General features: G+C 36.5%; 5 protein-coding genes across 5 annotated transcripts; 3 read left to right on the top strand and 2 right to left on the bottom strand.

Moving 5' to 3' along the window:
- Nucleotides 1–752: 752 nt before the first annotated feature.
- On the top strand, nucleotides 753–7,844 carry LOC110738759 (TBC1 domain family member 22B-like). Its single transcript, XM_021919182.1, has 10 exons — nucleotides 753–1,012; nucleotides 1,917–2,073; nucleotides 2,167–2,350; nucleotides 3,606–3,676; nucleotides 5,035–5,172; nucleotides 5,254–5,345; nucleotides 5,616–5,887; nucleotides 6,963–7,048; nucleotides 7,235–7,336; nucleotides 7,439–7,844. The coding sequence occupies exons 1-10, from the start codon at nucleotides 897–899 to the stop codon at nucleotides 7,598–7,600; spliced, it is 1,380 nt and encodes a 459-aa protein (XP_021774874.1). The 5' UTR covers nucleotides 753–896; the 3' UTR covers nucleotides 7,601–7,844.
- A 535-nt stretch (nucleotides 7,845–8,379) lies between these two features.
- LOC110738760 (pentatricopeptide repeat-containing protein At3g46870-like) lies at nucleotides 8,380–10,738 on the bottom strand. Its single transcript, XM_021919183.1, has 2 exons — nucleotides 10,198–10,738; nucleotides 8,380–8,895 (listed from the first exon to the last, which is right to left on the bottom strand). The coding sequence occupies exons 1-2, from the start codon at nucleotides 10,555–10,557 to the stop codon at nucleotides 8,491–8,493; spliced, it is 765 nt and encodes a 254-aa protein (XP_021774875.1). The 5' UTR covers nucleotides 10,558–10,738; the 3' UTR covers nucleotides 8,380–8,490.
- Nucleotides 10,739–12,235: 1,497 nt separating this feature from the next.
- LOC110738597 lies at nucleotides 12,236–13,066 on the top strand. Its single transcript, XM_021918990.1, has 2 exons — nucleotides 12,236–12,709; nucleotides 12,935–13,066. The coding sequence occupies exons 1-2, from the start codon at nucleotides 12,236–12,238 to the stop codon at nucleotides 13,064–13,066; spliced, it is 606 nt and encodes a 201-aa protein (XP_021774682.1).
- A 632-nt stretch (nucleotides 13,067–13,698) lies between these two features.
- On the bottom strand, nucleotides 13,699–17,078 carry LOC110738596. Its single transcript, XM_021918989.1, has 4 exons — nucleotides 16,937–17,078; nucleotides 14,644–16,595; nucleotides 14,410–14,553; nucleotides 13,699–14,289 (listed from the first exon to the last, which is right to left on the bottom strand). The coding sequence occupies exons 2-4, from the start codon at nucleotides 16,585–16,587 to the stop codon at nucleotides 13,699–13,701; spliced, it is 2,679 nt and encodes an 892-aa protein (XP_021774681.1). The 5' UTR covers nucleotides 16,588–16,595; nucleotides 16,937–17,078.
- An 838-nt stretch (nucleotides 17,079–17,916) lies between these two features.
- On the top strand, nucleotides 17,917–18,408 carry LOC110738595. The gene has a single exon (XM_021918988.1). It carries the CDS (start codon nucleotides 17,917–17,919, stop codon nucleotides 18,406–18,408), a length of 492 nt encoding a protein of 163 aa, XP_021774680.1.
- Nucleotides 18,409–19,003: the final 595 nt, after the last annotated feature.

The raw sequence follows: 19,003 nt of genomic DNA, 5'->3' as shown, positions 1-19,003 counted from the left end.
CTTTGATACCATATGTCGTAGAACAAGTGTCAATTATTGCAAGCAATTCCTAAATTATGAACACCAGCTTGATCTAAATTAGCCTTTTCTTTTCACATGCCCAACAAGTATTAAATATAGTAATTTGTTAAGAAATAACACCCAATGACGCAAATTTGCACCAAAACACATGCATGAATATAAGTACACATACAACTGATACAAGCATAGGAAGATGTCTTATATAGCCCGCTTGAGCATCAAGGAAATTGTCAACACAAGACTCATTGCTCACGCTCAACATCCCTCCTTGCTTACGCCCAACATCGTTGCACACGCCTCGTTATGAGAAGTTTTGAGAACGATGATGTTGAAAGAATACAAGCAAGAGTGACAATGGTAGTATAGTAATCGAATTACAGAAAACCAATATCCAATAATTCTAGTAGGAACGAAATTCAATCAAAATATATTTCTTAAATTGAACTCTTTAAAATTTGTTTTATTATACCATTGTTACGTTACATATCAACTTAGAACACCTAAACAAAAGGATCTATTGTACAAAATACAAATCTTTCATAATCATAACGGCATGCCGTTATAACATGTAACATTGTCGAATAACTTTATACAACAACGTACCTCGTATCAAAGATTAAATTGAGTAATTGACAACAATTTTTTCTTTCAAAAACTAATAAAAGGAAATAAAAAACACACCACTACACCTGTATTAATGTTGGAAGTTGTAATTACACCTAAACAAAGATGATTTAACGGCAAGAGCTAATATGGGTGATACTTTTTGGCCTTTTGCAAGTAAAAAAATGAAACAAAAGCCTTAAAATACAAGAAAAATAAAGGCAGATATATATAAAAATGGTCGTTACTCGTTACAGAGAAGTGTAACAAAAATGAAGAACACTGTCAACAACATCAACAACGACCCAGCTGATGATAATGATGCCAACAAAGACCCTGTTGCTACTCTCGATTCACGCTTCAACCAAACCCTCAAAAGTGTTCAAGGGTACTTCTATTTTTCTCTCATCTTTTTATTTTGTTGCTAAGATTTGATTTTTGAAACACCCTTTTGTTCATTAGATTTGATCTGTCTTTAAAAATTCATAATTTTTGATAATTTGCATGATTTTGAGCTTTTCTTGTAATTTTTTGAATACCCATTTGGGAAAAGTGCTCAGATCTCTTTTGATTCTGTGTGATTTTAGATGGGTGTTGTTACTTTTTGGGTGTTCTTGATTTATGCGAAATTGTGGTTAGAATTATGAGCAAATTTCCCACTGTTCGTCGACTGATCCTTAATTTAAAAGAGTATGTTATATTCTAAGATCTTTCATTTTTATCTATTTTGTTTAAGTTCAACGTTTTGGTTAATTCACAAGTAGGCTTAGTTAACTGGATTTCTGGGTTTCCCCAGATACACTCATTTGTTCCTTTTCACTGTTACCTATTTATTTTTTTCCTTTTAAAAAAAAATTTAACTACTTTATGGAATTGAGCTGTTTGTTGTACATTAAGGAAGGATTCTACTTTATATTGTACTCTCTCTTGCCATCTGATCCCAATTTGGCTATTCGGATGTTATTGGGGGTCTTTAACCATCTGAAATCTGATATTATGGTTTAGGTTTAGATTGTCATTGGGAAAGTACATTGTTTGATCATTGTAGATTGAAAGTGAGGTAAAAATGATTGGAATTTATTTAATTGCATAGAGATGCTAATTCATACTTGACAGAAACTTGGACTGCAATTTCTATTTGCAAAATAGTATTAGTATGAATGTATGAGACCTGGCCCTTTTTACTTCTTTAAATGTTGAATCTGAAAGGCCTTTTGCCTTTAGCTTGAGTATGCTAAGACATGGTTTAGAAGTGCCGTGCATTTTCTTACTTCTGATGTGGTTCATTATAGGCTCCTTAAAGGACGTAGTTTCCCTGGTAAAGTATTGCTGAGTCGTCAAACAGAACCCTTTGACACCTCTAGCATACATGGATCTCCCCGGGGATACGGAAGGAGTTACTCTCAAAATGATGCTGGACCAAGTGAACAGGAGGATAATTTTGTTGAGGCAAGATGCATGGAATCTCTCCTTGTGCACTTTCATTGGTTTGTGGCTAATGGTATTATTGAACCAATTTTTAATATTTGATTTTGGATTCAGGAACAATCTCCAAGTGTTGATAGTAATGAGTCTAATGACTCTGCTGTCAGTAATTCAAAACCTTCACCGTCTCCCGTCAGTTCATCCAAAGAGTCCCAGAAGACTTTGTTAAGCGCAAGAGCTACAGATACTGCAAGGGTTATGAAGTTTAAAAAGGAGCTTTCGGCACCTACAGTTACTTTAGGTAGTATAACAGTTCATAGTTTCTTACTAGCACGTTGTTTGCTTATTATTTGTCAGAGTGTCAGAAAGGAGTATAGAGCTGTACGTGTTATTTAGATATGCACAACTGAGTAAGATAACCTTGTAGTAGGTTTTATTGTTTTAACCCCCAATTAGTTAGTGTAACTTCAGTCCTCAGTTTAAAAATTATTGAATTGGAAGCTGTCTGAGGTTGCTGCAGTAGATTACTTCTTGTTTGAATTGTTGGCTAGCCATAAAAATTGTTGAATAGGAAGCTGTCTGAGGTTGCTGCAGTATATTACTTCTTGTTTGAATTGTTGGCTAGCCATACAAGTCCGTGGCTTACCTTGAGAGTCTTTACTTAGTAGTAAATTAGTAATTGGTCTTTTTGTGGGACCTCTAGGGAGCAGCCTATACTTACGGGCTTTGTTACATGCTCCTGGCTACATCAAGAATATATTTTTGAAAGAATTAGTGCATGCATTATTTTGAAGCAAATGCATTGTTAAATTAAAATTGAGTTCTTTGGGTCACATGTTTATTAGCTCATGCTACCTCATTGTAGGTTAATCTTTTCAGGTTAGATCATCACTGGAACTAATTTGTGTTTGTTCCTTCTCTCTTGTAAGTGGGATTTTGACTTAAGTTGCTTGATAAAAATGTATTTTTTTTTAATTCCTGTAAAGTTGTAATAGTGGATTTTTTATGGAGGCTTTTGTGTTTCAAATAACTAATTAATTATTTTCCTTTTATTATGGAGGTTCTTTTGTGACACGGCTCCTACTTAACTTCTTTACGAGCTCTGTTATTGGGTGTTATAGATACTTGGTTTTGGAGCAGGGGGTAATGCAATTTGAGAATTGTACTCTTGGATGGTAGAGGATTTCTATTGTCCTGGATTAATAAAACATATTTGCCTGAATCAAATACATTGTCTTTCGACATCTATATTTTCAAATGGATGATCTGTCAGGTGCTCCTTAGCATGTTTCTAATTTGTTTGGTGGGGATTGATTGTTATTATGAGTTGATGTCTAAAGTGAGTATTTGATATTTCTCAAGCTGTCTGGCTTCTGAATGCCTGATTACGTATTTGTAAATTTCATGGTATTTTATGTATAATCTGCTTATGGTTCTAGCGTCTTCTTTTAGGAATCACCAATAGCTCTTTCTTGCTTTACTTAATTGATATTGTTAGTGCTGAATATGAACTATCAACTCATAGAATTTCCTTCTAATTATTTTCCATCCTTCAGATAAACTACGGGCACTAGCTTGGAATGGCGTGCCATCTTACATGCGGCCTGTTGTCTGGAGACTTCTTTTGGTAAGATTTTACTTATATGTTTATGTGTTTCATTGTTAAGAACTCAGTGGCACATTTCTTCACATGTAAGGCCAGGGTTCTTCCCCCCCCCCCCCCCCCCCCCTTTTTTTTTATTATTTATTTTTAAGCTTTTAGCAGCAATAAGATATTGAAGTTTGTGTGGCAGAAGAACACATTTTGCGACTTCACCATAAGAACACGCTTAGTGACTTCATCATATATGCATAAAGCTGGTTAATACCCTAGAAAGTTTGAAGATCTGGGTTGTAAGTTGAAGTATTTACAGGGTTGTGTTGTAGGTAAAAGGCAACTCTGAGGCAAAGAAAGAGAAATATTTGTGTATTCTGATATTCTCTGTATGTATAGCTGTTTTCCACAGTTTTATCTTGGGTTGTTAGTTGAACTACTTACAGAATTGTGTTGTGAGAAAGTGCAACTCCAAGGCAAAGAAAAAGCAATATATGTGCTCGCTTCATCTGCTTGATAATTTCCCCAATTTTTTCTTGTTCATTGATAGTTTTGGACAAGTGAGAATAGTTAGTGCCATTAGAGGCTTAGAGCCATGTGTATGCTCTCTGCATATTTGTCCGTCAATGCTTATTCTTGGGGTTATTCAGTGACCTGCTTTTTTGTCGAAGCTGTAATAACTTTGCAGTATCTTTACTTAGTCAATGATGCAAGATTGAAAGGATAAGCACATAAGCTTCAAGCATCTGTTCCTACCAAATCCTTCTAGTGCATAATCTCAATTCCTTACTACCTTGCATTCCAGAATTTCATTCCTCCAATGTCTCCAGGTGATACTCCCACCTAACTTTGGATTGGTGGGTGGGTGGGTCCAAGTACACAAACACATCCCCATGATAGCTAAGAGGCACTTGATGTCATAGTCTTTACTAGTTGATTGAAACTCAAAAGTATTGGTAATTTTCTATTTGAGGTATAGTGCATTTTTCTGGGACTTATAACATACTTCATTATGTCCCAAGCTATGACATATAACATAGTTTTGTAAATTAATTCTTTCAAGAAACAAGAATTCAAAAGTAGTCATGATGACTCACATTTTTGTACTCTACAAATTTCTAAAAGGATTTATCTTTTATGATTTGGCATATATAATTATGCAGTAATATCTTCTGATTTTGTTTTTTTTTTTTTTTTTTTTTGTTTTTTTTTTTTTTTTTTTTTTTTTTTTTTTTTTTATCAAATGGCGAAGGCTCAAGTTGTTATCTGCACAGCACAAATCCTAAAATATGTTTTAATTTTTTGTTTCTGGTTGCATGTTTATTCAGTTGTAAAATAAATTAATGGATGTATTTTTATTGGTTATAAGTTTGAGCATGAACTGACAACAGGGATATGCACCACCTAATTCAGATAGAAGGGAAGGAGTTCTGAGAAGGAAACGTCTCGAGTATCTTGATTGTGTGGCACAGTATTATGATATTCCAGATAGTGAACGTTCAGATGATGAAATTAACATGCTTCGCCAGGTTTGCTCTATTTTTTTTTTCATGTTCTTTCTGGAGTCATGATTAATTCTGCTTTCTCATGGCTCGCTTTGCCATTGACAGATTCAAGTTGACTGTCCCAGAACGGTACCTGATGTAACTTTCTTTCAGCAACCTGCTGTCCAGAAGTCTTTGGAGCGGATACTCTACACTTGGTCTGTAGTAATTTCTGTTTCCTCTATTTCATCTATTGACTTGGCAAGATCTTCTGTCTTGAGTGTTCAATTTTTTGGGAAATACATGTGTGTGTGTTTTTTTTTTAAAGTACTCTGTAATTCATTATTTACGTGTTTAAATGAGGGCTTTGTGAGCATTTCATAATCAATAAGTTTTCTTTAATCTACATTCTGTTCTAGGTTGTTAATATGTTTTAGTATCCTCTAGTGTTCTTATGCTCATTAAAGCATGATAATTTGTCTCACCAGGGCCATCCGTCATCCTGCTAGTGGATATGTTCAAGGAATAAATGATCTTGTGACACCATTTCTGGTTGTATTCTTGTCTGAACACTTAGAAGGAAGCATTGACACTTGGTCATCTTTGGACCTGTCCAAAGATAAAATTGCTGATGTTGAGGCTGACTGCTATTGGTGCCTGTCAAAATTGCTTGATGGTATGCAAGATCATTACACATTTGCCCAACCAGGAATCCAGAGACTTGTTTTTAAACTAAGAGAACTGGTTCGTAGGATTGATGGTATGTCTTTGTCGTTAGTTCCTTTTTTTTTTTCTTTTTTTTTTTTGCCATATGTTTTTTTCTTCTATTAATACTAGTATGAAATTTTCACCTTTTCATCTCCAAAAAAATGACACTATCACCGTCAGGCTCCTTTAGGCACTAACATTCATAAGAGTGGTTTCCATTTTACTCTACTATATCATATATGGTGTTTGGCTAATTAGAATGATAGGATGGAATGTAATCATTTAGTATTATGGCCAATCTCTATGGGAGGTTAATGCAAGTAGCTTTTGGGGGTTAGAGCATTAGTGTATTATTGTTTTTTGCGTTCACTTACAATTTGTCACGTTTACACCCTTATGCTATGAATATTTGATTCATGTCCTGTTATATAAAGTTTTACTTAGCAGCTAACTTAATCTCTAGTTGCCACCAATAGGTAATTGGTAAATGGCTACTAACTAACTACTATGTGAGTAGCTAAGTTTGCCAAGATGTCATAAAATTCTTAAAAAACAGTTAAGCATTTGTTTGGAGTTGCATTCCAACATTGTTCTTCCACTATGCAGGCAAAAAAGCTGTTTCACAATTCTTTTTTCACACATCATGATCAATTTTTATATGGTATCTGTAATTTCAATTTTCAAAGTTCCTCTATGGGTTTATGAAGTGGGAACTAAATATTTGGACAAAAAGCATTTTGTACAGGCTTCTTGGCTGTGTTTGAGGGGGAGGCTATTTGTCAATTACTCAAATCCTAGTTCCCAATCCCCCTCCCCCTTTTTCTGTGCCTCGGGTGGCCTCCTTTCACGAGGAAGATTGATTTAGTGCCTTTATAACCCCCCCCCCCCCAAATAATAAAGCTTAAAACAAAAGAAAATGAGACTCAGAGGAAGTTCAACAGTTTCTTTCCCTTGTACAAAGCAAAGGGAACCAAAAACAGAAAAAAAAAAAAAAAAACATTTCCTGTGGGGTTGCTAACTTGCTATCATACATTTATCACACCTCTCTCTCTCTCTCTCTCTCTTTTCTTTTTTTTTTTTCCTAAAGTTGTCTCATTCATTTCTTATTTTACTAAAAATACAACCAGAACCTGTTTCAAAACATATGGAACAGCATGGTCTTGAGTTCCTCCAGTTTGCGTTTCGGTGGTTCAATTGTCTTCTAATACGTGAGGTTTGTGGTCTCATCTTCTATGTTTGCTTATACTTTAGTGTCTTTTTTACAAAGTTTTTCTGGGATTTAAGGGAAAAAGGAAAAGCTGCTTATCAGATATCATGCTATCTAAGTCATCAGACCTTAACTTTGACCTTGGACTAGCTTTCCTGTGTGAATTGACAGAATACGTTTTTTTTTTGTTAGATTCCATTTCCCCTTGTCAATCGCCTTTGGGATACATATCTTGCAGAAGGTGATGCACTCCCTGATTTTCTCGTGTACATAGCAGCCAGTTTTCTATTAACTGTAAGTTGACTTTACTGGGTTTGCCAACTGTTTAAGTTGATCCATACGACCATACATGCTTAGCGTTTGGAAGACTCTTAACTTTTGTCCATGACCTCACAGTGGTCCGATAAGATCCACAAGCTTGATTTCCAGGAGATGGTGATGTTCCTTCAGCACCTCCCAACTCTCAACTGGCAAGATCAAGAATTGGAGATGGTGCTTTCAAGAGCGTATATGTGGCATACCATGTTCAACAGTTCTCCGAGCCATTTAGCTAGCTAGTCAATGCGGCAAAATATATATTTTGACATGTTTAGTCCTGTATGTTCCCTATTGTGTTCATCTAGTGGTAAAGATCGGTTCATACTGTTGATAATTTGGCCTTGTACCATTTGTGTTAGATTACATTGTTCTTCATGATATTTAATCAATGGCATGTTTCATCTAATCAAAGTACCTTACTTTTTCAATACTAGTGATTGTAATTCGATTTCAATTCAATAGATGAGGGAATTACAGAGGAGAGTATATGATTCTATTTAGCAAATCTCATGTTTTACATACATCAAAGAATCTTATGAAACAAACCTTTGTTTCTGTTATCCTATATACCCAATTCCCTTTTGTTAAGTTCTAGCCAGTTTGAATCATATCTTGAATTCAAAGAAAGTAACCTAGAAGTTCCTCTCTTTTTTTTCTTTATCAATACGAAGGTCTCACGGTCTCACCTATGATTTTACTCCCCTAGTACTACCAAAGCAAAGGATAACGTCTGGTGACATAAAACAGTACACAATAGACCGTTCATAGCAGGGATTATAGAGTACAGCTTTTCTTCCCTCCTCGGGTTGATGTCTCTGAAGTCTGAACCAATAGCAATCAGTTCTTAGCTCAGGTCTCTTAGCTATTTCTTAGGAAAACACTTGCATTTTAAAGTAATATCAAAGAAATGTCTGTACAACGAGCAGATATTTGTAGAAACAGAAATATACTACTTATGAGCGACTTCAGTGGTGCTGGAGTTGAAGAAAACACAAATTTACACTATAACAACTCACAAATGCAGACAACTATAGAATTTCTATGAATTTCCTTTTCTTCTACAAGGCTAAAATTATACAAAGTCTGCTGTCTCTGCACAGTCCTACCACATGTAAAACCATAATATGCAATCATACGATACTAAGATCTCTTCCATATTTTTTTTCTACTTCTTCAAGAAATTTTTCAGGTTCATCGACATATTCTTCAAAGTCACTTTTTACTGATGCTGCTAGCTCTTCTTTACCAGCTTTTTCCAGATTTCTTACCATAATCATCAATGTTAGCTTATCAGGTATACAACCAGAAACTTTCATCTCATTATAGGTCTCCACCGCCTTTTCCACCATGTCTACTTGGAAATAAGCACCGATCAATTCAGTATATGCTCTTACATCAGGTTGTAAACCCTCTTTCTTCAGTTCATCAAAAAGCTCTTCAGCCTTATGAATCAGCTTGTTCTTTCCCAGTAGTAGAATCATGTCGTAGTAAAGGGGGAGATCTGGCTTGTATTCCTTCTTCACAAAGTCGAACACCTAGAGTTCTTATTACAAATCAGATGAGATACACAACAGCAAACTGTACAGGAAGAAGTTCTTAACATATATGTATTGATGATGAAAAGAAGAAAAACGATTATATAACCATGATGTGCTTTCTTAGGATTATGAAAAAATGATGTGGGCAGGGTCATGAAATTAATACAGAATGAAAAAGGGACAATCAGATGCCAATTCTGCTAATATCATGCATCGGCTAATTTAGATTTGCTATGCGCCTATGCATTTCATGTTCAACTATCAAAGAAAATATTGAACGCAGCATCAACTTGTCCCAATAAGTATAGAAATCTAGAAAAAGATCAAAACTGTAAACCTCAAATATGAAAATTTCATGAAAGCTCAACAAATGACAAACTCTGAGCACTGAAAGTCCATCTCAGATAGACATTCTCTTACTGCTTCCTAGACATCACAGACGAGTCTGATAGTAAACTTAAGCACCCGAAGCAACCTTTGAATACACTTCTATTGTCTAAGATCAGACAAGACACAATGAAAAGTAACTGCAGCTTTCTCACAATACATACAAATCTACATACAGGCGTAACTAAAATTGTATGTTTCGGTTAGCCTCAAGATCAAGATTTTCGGTCCTCCAGTTCGCCAAAGGAGCCAATTTCTCAATCAAGGAACTATTTGGCAATTGGCATGCAAATTCAAGTAATTCAAATGGTAAACTAATAGAGTAGAAGTTTTCAGTAATTCGTATTTTAGTAAACTATTTTAGTAGAAGTTTTTGAAAAGCTCCCTTTTATCTTAAAAAAAGTATTTTAGTAAACTATAATGGTATCTGAAATTAATCTAAAATGACAAGTTATTTCACCTAGATTAAATAAATTCCAACCAGCTGAAAGTTAACATTTTTCCCTTCCCTAAAACTTGCTAATAAGGAGTAATTAATTAAAATAAACCATCTAATTGAATGCTTCTATAGTTTTCAGCTATTTCAATTACCAATTTAACCAGATAATAATAATTCAATCAAAGTCTAAAATTCAAGAATAAAACAGGCTAATATTTTTCCCCACTTAAACTAATAATTCATCCACCAAATACAAACACAGGTTTACCCAAAACCAATTATCATTAATAAAACCTTTTCAACCCAAGTTACAATTATTATAGATAAGACGATAAACCTATTTTGAATTTAGTTATCGCATTACTAGTTCAAATTACACTATCAACACGACTACTAATTCGGGACCAACGGAGAAACAAAAAAAAAAAAAAAAAAGATTTAAACTTTGAATAACAAAGAGAGAAAGAAATGACCTGAAGAGCTAAATCCAAGTGATTCTGTCTCTGAAGTTCAGTCAAAGTATCCAACAAATCAGCCTTCAATAAACGAGTAAGTCTGGTATGAATTACATGCTGTAATTTATCAGGGGATTTGGCAAGTTTAAGGGAATGAACAGCTTGAATGGCTTCAGTGGAAAGAAAGCTTGACCTCCATAATGGTTTTTTGGGTCCAATTTTTCTCAAACCACAAATAATTGTTCTTGATTTTGTTGTTGTTGAGAAAGATGAGGAACCCAAATGTAGAATGCTGGGAAATTGGTGGGTTTGGGTGTGATTTGAAGGGTGTTTTTGAGGAATGTTCAATTGGGTGAATTGGAGTTTCAGAGTGTTCATTTCATTCAAAAGTTCAAATTGTGTGAGAGAGAAGAGTTGGGGAATTTAGGAGATGAGACAAGAATTTGGTGGTTTCTCTTTTGGCAAAAACTCTATAAGTAATTCCTTTGTGTTAAATGTTTAGGGTTGTTCAATGGCTCAAGATTATATTGAATTGGATCAAATTGAATTGGAGTGAGGGTTTAAAAGTGAAAAATAATTCGTGGAACGAGATCAAACGTGTTATATGAATGGATCAAATTTGCTGACTTAAGCATTGGAGGGGCTCTCCCGGATCACACCCCCGGGGCAGCTAACCTTCTCTGTTTTGCAGGCCGAGCTTACGGACATCAAGGCGGAGCCCTCAGACATACTTTTGCTAGGCAGAGCCGAAAGACATTTGGACAATCGGACACAAGCTCTAGGACATCTTGATACCTTACTACCCTAAGACTCCCAGGAGCATTTTGTTTCCAGAAACAGTAACAAATACCGTTTTCGGAGGGTAACAAAATCCCCCAATTTGTTACCCTTGACAAACTAGTGGAAACAAAATACGTTTTCTTACTCAATTACAATCTCCTCAAATTGTTTCCATTCCACTAGGATATCAAACATCTTGTGATGGTAACGTTTATCATTACCCTTTCCCTTACTTATTAGAATCCTTTCCGTTCCATTTACGATATTTATACCAAACACCCTTTGAAGGAGAAAAAAAAAGAAAGTATTTTAGATGTTTTATTATTTCATTTTTAGCTCTAAAAAAGAATTGAGATGATCCACAATATGGTAAAATGGTTTGGTTTATCCCAAGTTTTTTTTTTTTTGATGTGATTTGGTTTTTTATATGTTGGTGTATCCATACACCTATCAAACTATTGGTTTGATTGAGTACCAATCGCATTGCGGGATTGGTATGGTTTGTAATGTATATACTCCCTTCGTATTTTTTTTAAGTGTTACGCTTATCAAATTCGGCCGTGTTTTAATAAGTGTTACGCTCCTTTTTTTTGGCAAAAAATACTATTAAAATATTACATCCCTCTCCTCTCATGGTCCCTACCCAAACCCACTATTACTTTTTTTTATATATTTTTGGCTAAATTAGAAAAAAACACCTGTTAAAAGACCTAATTTTGTTTTTAACACCTTAAGATTTCGAAGTTTAATTATAACACCTGTTAAAAAATAAAAATTTTGCTTTCACCACCTAAATTGGAACAACGTTAGAGGATCTGTTAGCTGGGCCCACAATAACGGCTATTTTTTCCAAACTGCTTTATATAGTTACGACATCCTTCACTAATGTAGAATTGTTGAGCTGATTACACAAAATTGCTTCACATTTTGCGAATTCTGACTAACAAATTGGCGAAATTGTTTGATTTTACCATCATTGTTTGGGGGACGTAGATATCAAATCAGGTAATTGCGTCAATAGCACTTTAGAAACCCTAAAGTAGTTTTCAAAAATAAGGCGTAAATTAATCTATATGTTGTTGACTTAAATGCATAATTCAGGTCGTATCTGGCAATAGTCATGTAATTCGTAAATAGTTAGGGTTCATTGTGTGTTAATTGTGCTGTAATTTGCGAGAAAATGAAATTAGGGTTCATTGTAGAAATAATTTGGGGGTTTTGATTTGTAGGAGTGATTGTTTAATTCCCTTGGTTCAATTGTATATCCATAGTACGAATGGTTTTGCTTATTATGGATGGCAAATTGGTGCAGGAAATGTCTTCTACAAGTTTCTCACCTTCAAAGGAGAAGAAGTGCAAATGTGGTGTTCCCTTTGCAAAGCTTACCAGTTGGACAAGGGAGAACCCTGGTCGTAAGTTCAGAACATGCAAGTTCTACGATCCTGTAACTGAGAGCAGAGGTTGTAAAGCATTTGAATGGGTGGATGAACAAGATGGGACAACCTGGCAAACAGAGGTGATCAACAATTTGTTGTTAGATAAGAAACTGTTGAAGGGGGAAATTAGTGATTACAAGAGGGAAGTTGATGATCTTGGTGGACAGTTGAGGTGTTTGCTGAATGAAGTGGACAGGCTGAAAATGAAATGCCAGGCTTTAAACTCTGACAGGAACAAGATGAACAGAGAGATGCATGGAAGGAATGCTAGATCAGATCACTCTGTTCTTAGTCTTGTTGTTGGGATTAGTTTGGTCATATTAGTGATCCTTCTTATTAGGGGGTTTGTAATGCATTAAGTATAACTTGTAATGCTAGTAATTGCATGAAACAGTAATATGGTAATGTAATGATTTATAAGTGGCAGTGAACCACTATTGCAAGCAAACTAATGTACACAATTATGAAAGCAATGAATTAAGTAAGTACCTAAGTAGTTGATATTGCATTTAAGTTGTTGATCAAATTTGTTGTTGCAGTGCCTAACAAAATTGGCTGGTAAAGCCTTAAAGCAAAGTATTAATTTAACAAAACAGGATCCTTGTCCTAAACCCAAAAGTAAAGCTACAAATATTGCAACTGATTGTTCAGAAAATACAACCAACAACTAAAGTTCAGAAAAACAATTCAAACATCATTGTGTCAGCCCTCCTTGTCTGGAAGTCAGCAGCTTAGCCCTCCTTGTCTGCACTCCAGTAGCATTGGGTTCAGGTTGGCTGGAAGAGGGGGTGGTGTGATGCTTGGCTTGTGGCTGCCCTTGTTGACTGTGTGAACCTTTCCTCTTACTCAATGGTTCACAGCCAGGTTGCTCTTGGGGAAAAGTCCTATTCCCAATGTTGTTTGGACCAGCCCCTATTGCACTCTGTTTATTAAACACAAATACCAATAAACAAGTATCAACATCCAATTTCATCACAAATTTTAAAAGAAAAGTTATAAATCCAACAGCATACCTTCTTAGCAGCTTTGATCTCCCTCTTCTTCCTTTGCTCAACTACCCAAGGTGAATTTAAAGGAGGCCTTCCTGCAGTTCTCTGCTCAGTTGGTTCAGGTTCATGTGGGCCCTTGCAAGTCTTGGGATAGTGGCCAAATCCACCACAAATCCTACACTGACTTTTCCTCCTCTTTCTTCCCTTCTCCCCTCCTGTTGCAGATGTTCCTTCCCCAGGTTCCAGCTTCCTCTTCTTCTGTTTAGGTCTTCCAGGCTGCTGTTTGAATGCTGGTGGATGAGGCTCTCTCATGTTCACTCTCTCCCAATGCTTTGGGCCTGGCATAGTTGAATTGCAGGCTCATATGCTGCTCTGTAAGTGTCCATAGTGTAATAGGGGTGGACAAACTGCTCAGCATCAACCCTCTGATCCATTATGCATGCAAATGCATGAATACATGGGATGCCTGTTAATTGCCAGTGATTGCAGGAACAAGACCAATTTGGAAAGTCAACTAGAACCTGGTCATCATTCAGCTGCACTTCATAAGTGTCATCCCTTGCAGCTTCAATTATGCAATTCCTAGCCACATAGCTCATCCTCTGAAATAGCTTATGCACATATGGAGTGATGTTGGTTGTGATTTCCTTGGAGTCCTCCCACTTCTCATTATTTCTCCTCATCATGTACCTCCTCATCCATTCCATTTGGGTGAGGATAGGTTTGTCTCTTGCATCTCTGATAACAGAGTTGAAAGTCTCACACATGTTGTTTAGTAACATGTTGGACCTGCAACTGTCACTGAATGCATGTCTGCACCAGTGATGAGTGGGGATGTTCTCCAAATAATTGTAAGCATCCTCATCAAGCTCCCTAATCTGTTGCATGGCTATCTGAAACTCAACCTACAACCACAACAGGAAAATTATCATGAAAGAATAACATACACAACTGTTGTTGCTCTTATTTTGCTTTTATACACAACAGGAACATTATTACATGGAGTAGGTCACCTAGAGACTTACAAATGTTGTTGCTCTTGCAGCACTCCAAAAGAGCTCTTTGAAAACTGATCCAGTGAACTTCAACTTGAAATTTGCCCAAATGTGCCTAACACAGAACCTAGTCTCTGCATTAGGCACAACTTCAGACAGAGCTTCAACCAGTCCCTGTTTAACATCATCAACAATTACTTGTCACACTTCAAACAATAAAGAACAGGACAGAAAATAAGACTACAATAATCAAAACAATATTACCTTCTGCCTGTCTGACATGAAGGTGAAGCCTGCCCCATCTGCACTTCCAATGCATTGCATCAAGGATTCCAGAAACCAGACCCAAGTCTCCCTGTTTTCAACCTCACAAGTTGCCCAAGCAATGGGGTAAATGCTGTTGTTCCCATCCTTGGAGACTGCAACTAAAATCTGGCCTGGATAACCTCCTTTCAAGTGGCAGCCATCCACCCCTATAATTGGCCTACAACCCTTCAAGAACCCATCCTTCAAAGGCCTTAAACAAATAAACATCCTCATAAACAAGGGAGGCTCAGGCTTTTCAATGCCATTAATCACAACATTACGACCAGACCCAGGGTTGTATTTCAGTACAGCCTTCCCATAATCCCATACCCTAGCATATTGCTCTCTTGCTGAACCAAAAATGATCAACTTAGCTCTACATCTTGCCATCCAAGCCCTGTAGTAGGTCACTTCTACCCCCAAGTCATGAAGCACCCTATCCTTGATTTGCTTAACCTTCCATGATGGGTTAGTTCTGAACTCCTCAAGATACCTCTCAGCAATGAACTCTGCTGTGACCTTCTTGTTCTCCCTGCTTCTCACACATTTATGCTCCAACTTCATGGTTTTTATTTGCCAAGTCTGTTGTCTTTTTAACTTAGTAGCATGGATCTTGAAACTACACTTCACTCCACCCCTGCATATACACAAAGGCATCCTACTTGTCTTTGTGTCAAACTTGCACCCACACCTATTCCTACACTGAATAGTAATCCTAGTACTATCATTGTGTAAAAAATAGTACTCATACCTATTCTGTATGGCATGCACTCTTAAAGCTTTCCTCAACACTGTAGCATTGCTAAACCTAAGCCTATGAACAAGTACAACAGGCTTTGAGAAGTCAGATTTGTCATCAAACCATGGACTTTTGTCCTCTTCATCAGATGAACCATCCAAGCTCCTTAGGTCATCTGATTCTCCCTCAATTTCTTCTTGTAGTTGTACCTCATTCACATCCAAGTTATCTGTCAACCTTGCCTTTGGATCCTTGGAAACCCCCTCATCATGTACATCAAACTGCTTCCCAAGACTTCTTGTTACCTTAGCTAAAATTTCTTCAGAATTCTGCACAAACCACCTCTCATCCCCACTGTCATACTCCTCCTCTCCAGGCTCCCAAGTTATGTCAATCTCACTCCCATCACTTGAAGAAAAATCATCTTCCCTCCCAGTCTCACTGCCCTCACTACTATCCTCAAAAATCAATCCTTTGCCTACAGATTTTTTTTTTCCCTTTCCCTTATCCAACACCTTCACACTGCCAGAACCCCTTTCAAGCTTAGCTTTACCCTTTTGTTTCCCCTTACTCAACAACTTCCCTTTACCAGGAACCCCCTTAATCTCAGCAGAAACCCCTTCAACCCTTTCTATCCCCTGTCTAGATCTAGGTTTAGGAGATTCTTCACCCTCCCTCACCTTAGGCTCATTTTTGTTAATTCTTGGGCTCTTCCTAACTACAGCAGGCTTACCTGAACTTTTCTTCCCCTTTTTCTCAACCTTTACTGGAGTGGACTGGGCCTGGATCTCATGTATGGGCCTTAATGTTTCATTAGCAGTCACAAATACTTCAACATACCCTTCCCCATTCACTGTCTCCAGCAGCCCCTTCACTTCCTCTTCATTTACTAACTCCCTTCTCCCTGTGTTAAAGGTCCTACCTCTTTCTTTATACCAAAGTCTGTAGTTAGGTGGGACATGGACATTAAAGTTCACAAACCCATGCACAACAGCTACCCTCAAATAATGCAAATCTATCTTATCCACTACCACATCCCTCCTCCAATAACATAACCCACCACACCAACAAAGCAAATGCTTTGATTTTGACACTTGTTTAGTAACAAAAGCACCCCCTACTCTAAATACTATATCAATTAATCCATCTTCGTTGTCGGCCATTTTTCTACCTAATAAACAAATGCAAAGCAAATCAATAAAACCCAACATAGCTAACCCCATTACACAGTCAACCGCAATACTTTAATCAACAAAATCAAACATATTTAAACCAACACAATGACAAACCAGTCAACAGTCAATAAAATCAATGATTTAAACTAAATAATTCACACATTACACCAAATCATACTTAATTTAATCAAATTCAACTTTAATTACAAATTAACCCATTTTACTGTTCTTAGGGTTCCTAATTTTTTTTCCCAAATTACCCTACTACACCCACACAAATGGCATAATGCAGCACACAATACTTGTTGAAAACTACTTTAAAGGGTTCGAAAGGTACCTGTATTGGAATCTTACTCCTGTTGCTGTCAGAATCCACGAAAAAGTCCAAGCTTTTTGGATGTTGGAAATGGCTGACGGAATCTCGCTGACTTGTTTCGCTCCAATATTGACACCTCCTCTTCCAACTCAATTTCTCAATCACAACAGTCAGCATAGGGTTTGAATGTTCGCAGTAATTTTGGTTGTTCAAGATTTGCAGACGAAATTCAATGAAGCAAAATTAGTTGGGTGGTAATAAATGACAGAGAAGATAAATTCGAATTGAAGGGGATGGAATTTGGAGGGTAAACGACTATGTGGGCCCCACCAAAATATTCCGTCACAGTTTCTGTTATCTGGTGGTGAAAGCAAAATTTTATTTTTTAACAGGTGTTATAATTAAACTTCGAAATCTTAAGGTGCTAAAAACAAAATTAGGTCTTTTAACAGGTGTTATTTTCTAATTTGGCCTATATTTTTTATTTTTTTATTATTATATATCTCCTCTCACATTTATTATTTTTCAAAAAACTATTAACCCCACTATCTTTCTTTTACAATTTTTTAATACTCCAACTACCCCATTTACCTCTTATTTTATTTAAGTCAATTAAATTGTCTAAAATTATGTATCGGTCAAAGTGTAACACTTAAAAAAAAAAACAAAGAGGGTGTATTGGTTTTGCTTGATACTGTTTTTCTTTGACGTGATTGAGTTTCCATGTATGTAAGTGATGTGGGTGATATTCATACACCTATCAAGCGTTGGTTTGAATTAAAACCCATTCAGATTCGATGGTTTGATTCGAACCCTACTAACTAAAAAAATGCTTGAAAGTAGGGTTTTTTTTTCTTGACCTCTATTCTCAATGGAAATTTTTGTTGTTGTTGTTTTTCAAGTTTTTAAAACAAATTAATTAAAATCTTTATATTTTATTTATAGGGCTTAAAAAGTAGAAAATCTCTAAAGTCAATTCACCACACAATCGATTGTCATCAATGGGGATATCACCATCGAAGAAAGTCAGCCACCATTTTCGCTCCTCCCCAGAATTCACCTCTTCCTGCAACACCATCTTCTCCGATCTCCAAACCCTAACTCACCACACTTCTCCGGGCAAAATCTTCGCTTACCAACTTCCCGACGCTACTCTCCGTCTCCACAATTCTCTCTCCTCTCCTCTGATTGCCACGTGGTGTCCTTCCCCTCCCTCACGCGCGCAAATCGACGGCGCGTACCGCTCAATTCGCCGGAGCTCTCCGCCGGAGGAAACCCTAGATTCCGACGAGTTTAGAGAGTTTGCTGTTGTTGTGTTTACTGATGCTGTTGTTACGAATGCCTCGAAGGCGGCGGCGAGGAAGGTTTGTGTTGGAGTTGCTGGGATTGCTGGGGTTGGTATGGTTGGGAGAGTTGGTGGTGGTTTGGTTGGTTCTGTGATTGGGGTTTACGCGCTTGGGGTTGCTACTACGGCTTATCTTGGATTGGGTTAGATCGATTAATTGGATTAAGAGTGGGTTCTATTCACCTTTTTAAAAAATAAAAAAACGGATTGATCCGGGTTGGTTAGTTACTTAGTTACGGTGAAAAGAACCCACCCATATTTGTTAATGTAAACCATGATTTGTTAAATGGTGTTAATATTAATTAGTTTTTACTAGTAATTGTAAATTTGGTTATTATGTTGTATCAATTAATTCTATAATTAACAATGTAAAGTTTGACCTGAGTTCTTGTATATTTTTTTTTTTTTGTCATTTTAGATTTGTAACATTTCATTTTGATTTTAATTAAATCTATGTTGCTTTGACTCGGGTAATTACCAGAAACAAGTGTTAAAGATTCAATACGGGTACTTAGTTATTCAATGAAGAGTTCAACTAGCATAGCTTAAAACGGCTTTTGTTTCTTTACTAGTCTCTTTGTAAGATATTCCAAAGACGACATAAACTTGGAAGACAATAGACATTATATCTCCCTGTAATTAACCAATTTTTACCAACATATGTTGGTATAATACTACAGCAGCGCCTTTCAGATAAAAAAAAACCGTGGCACGGAGATGCAGTTGGATCAAGAAGTAACTGC

This window comes from Chenopodium quinoa, unplaced genomic scaffold (assembly GCF_001683475.1).
Source record: "Chenopodium quinoa cultivar QQ74 unplaced genomic scaffold, ASM168347v1, whole genome shotgun sequence".
Taxonomy (NCBI): Eukaryota; Viridiplantae; Streptophyta; class Magnoliopsida; order Caryophyllales; family Amaranthaceae; genus Chenopodium; species Chenopodium quinoa.
This window is presented reverse-complemented; position numbering and strand designations above follow the sequence as displayed.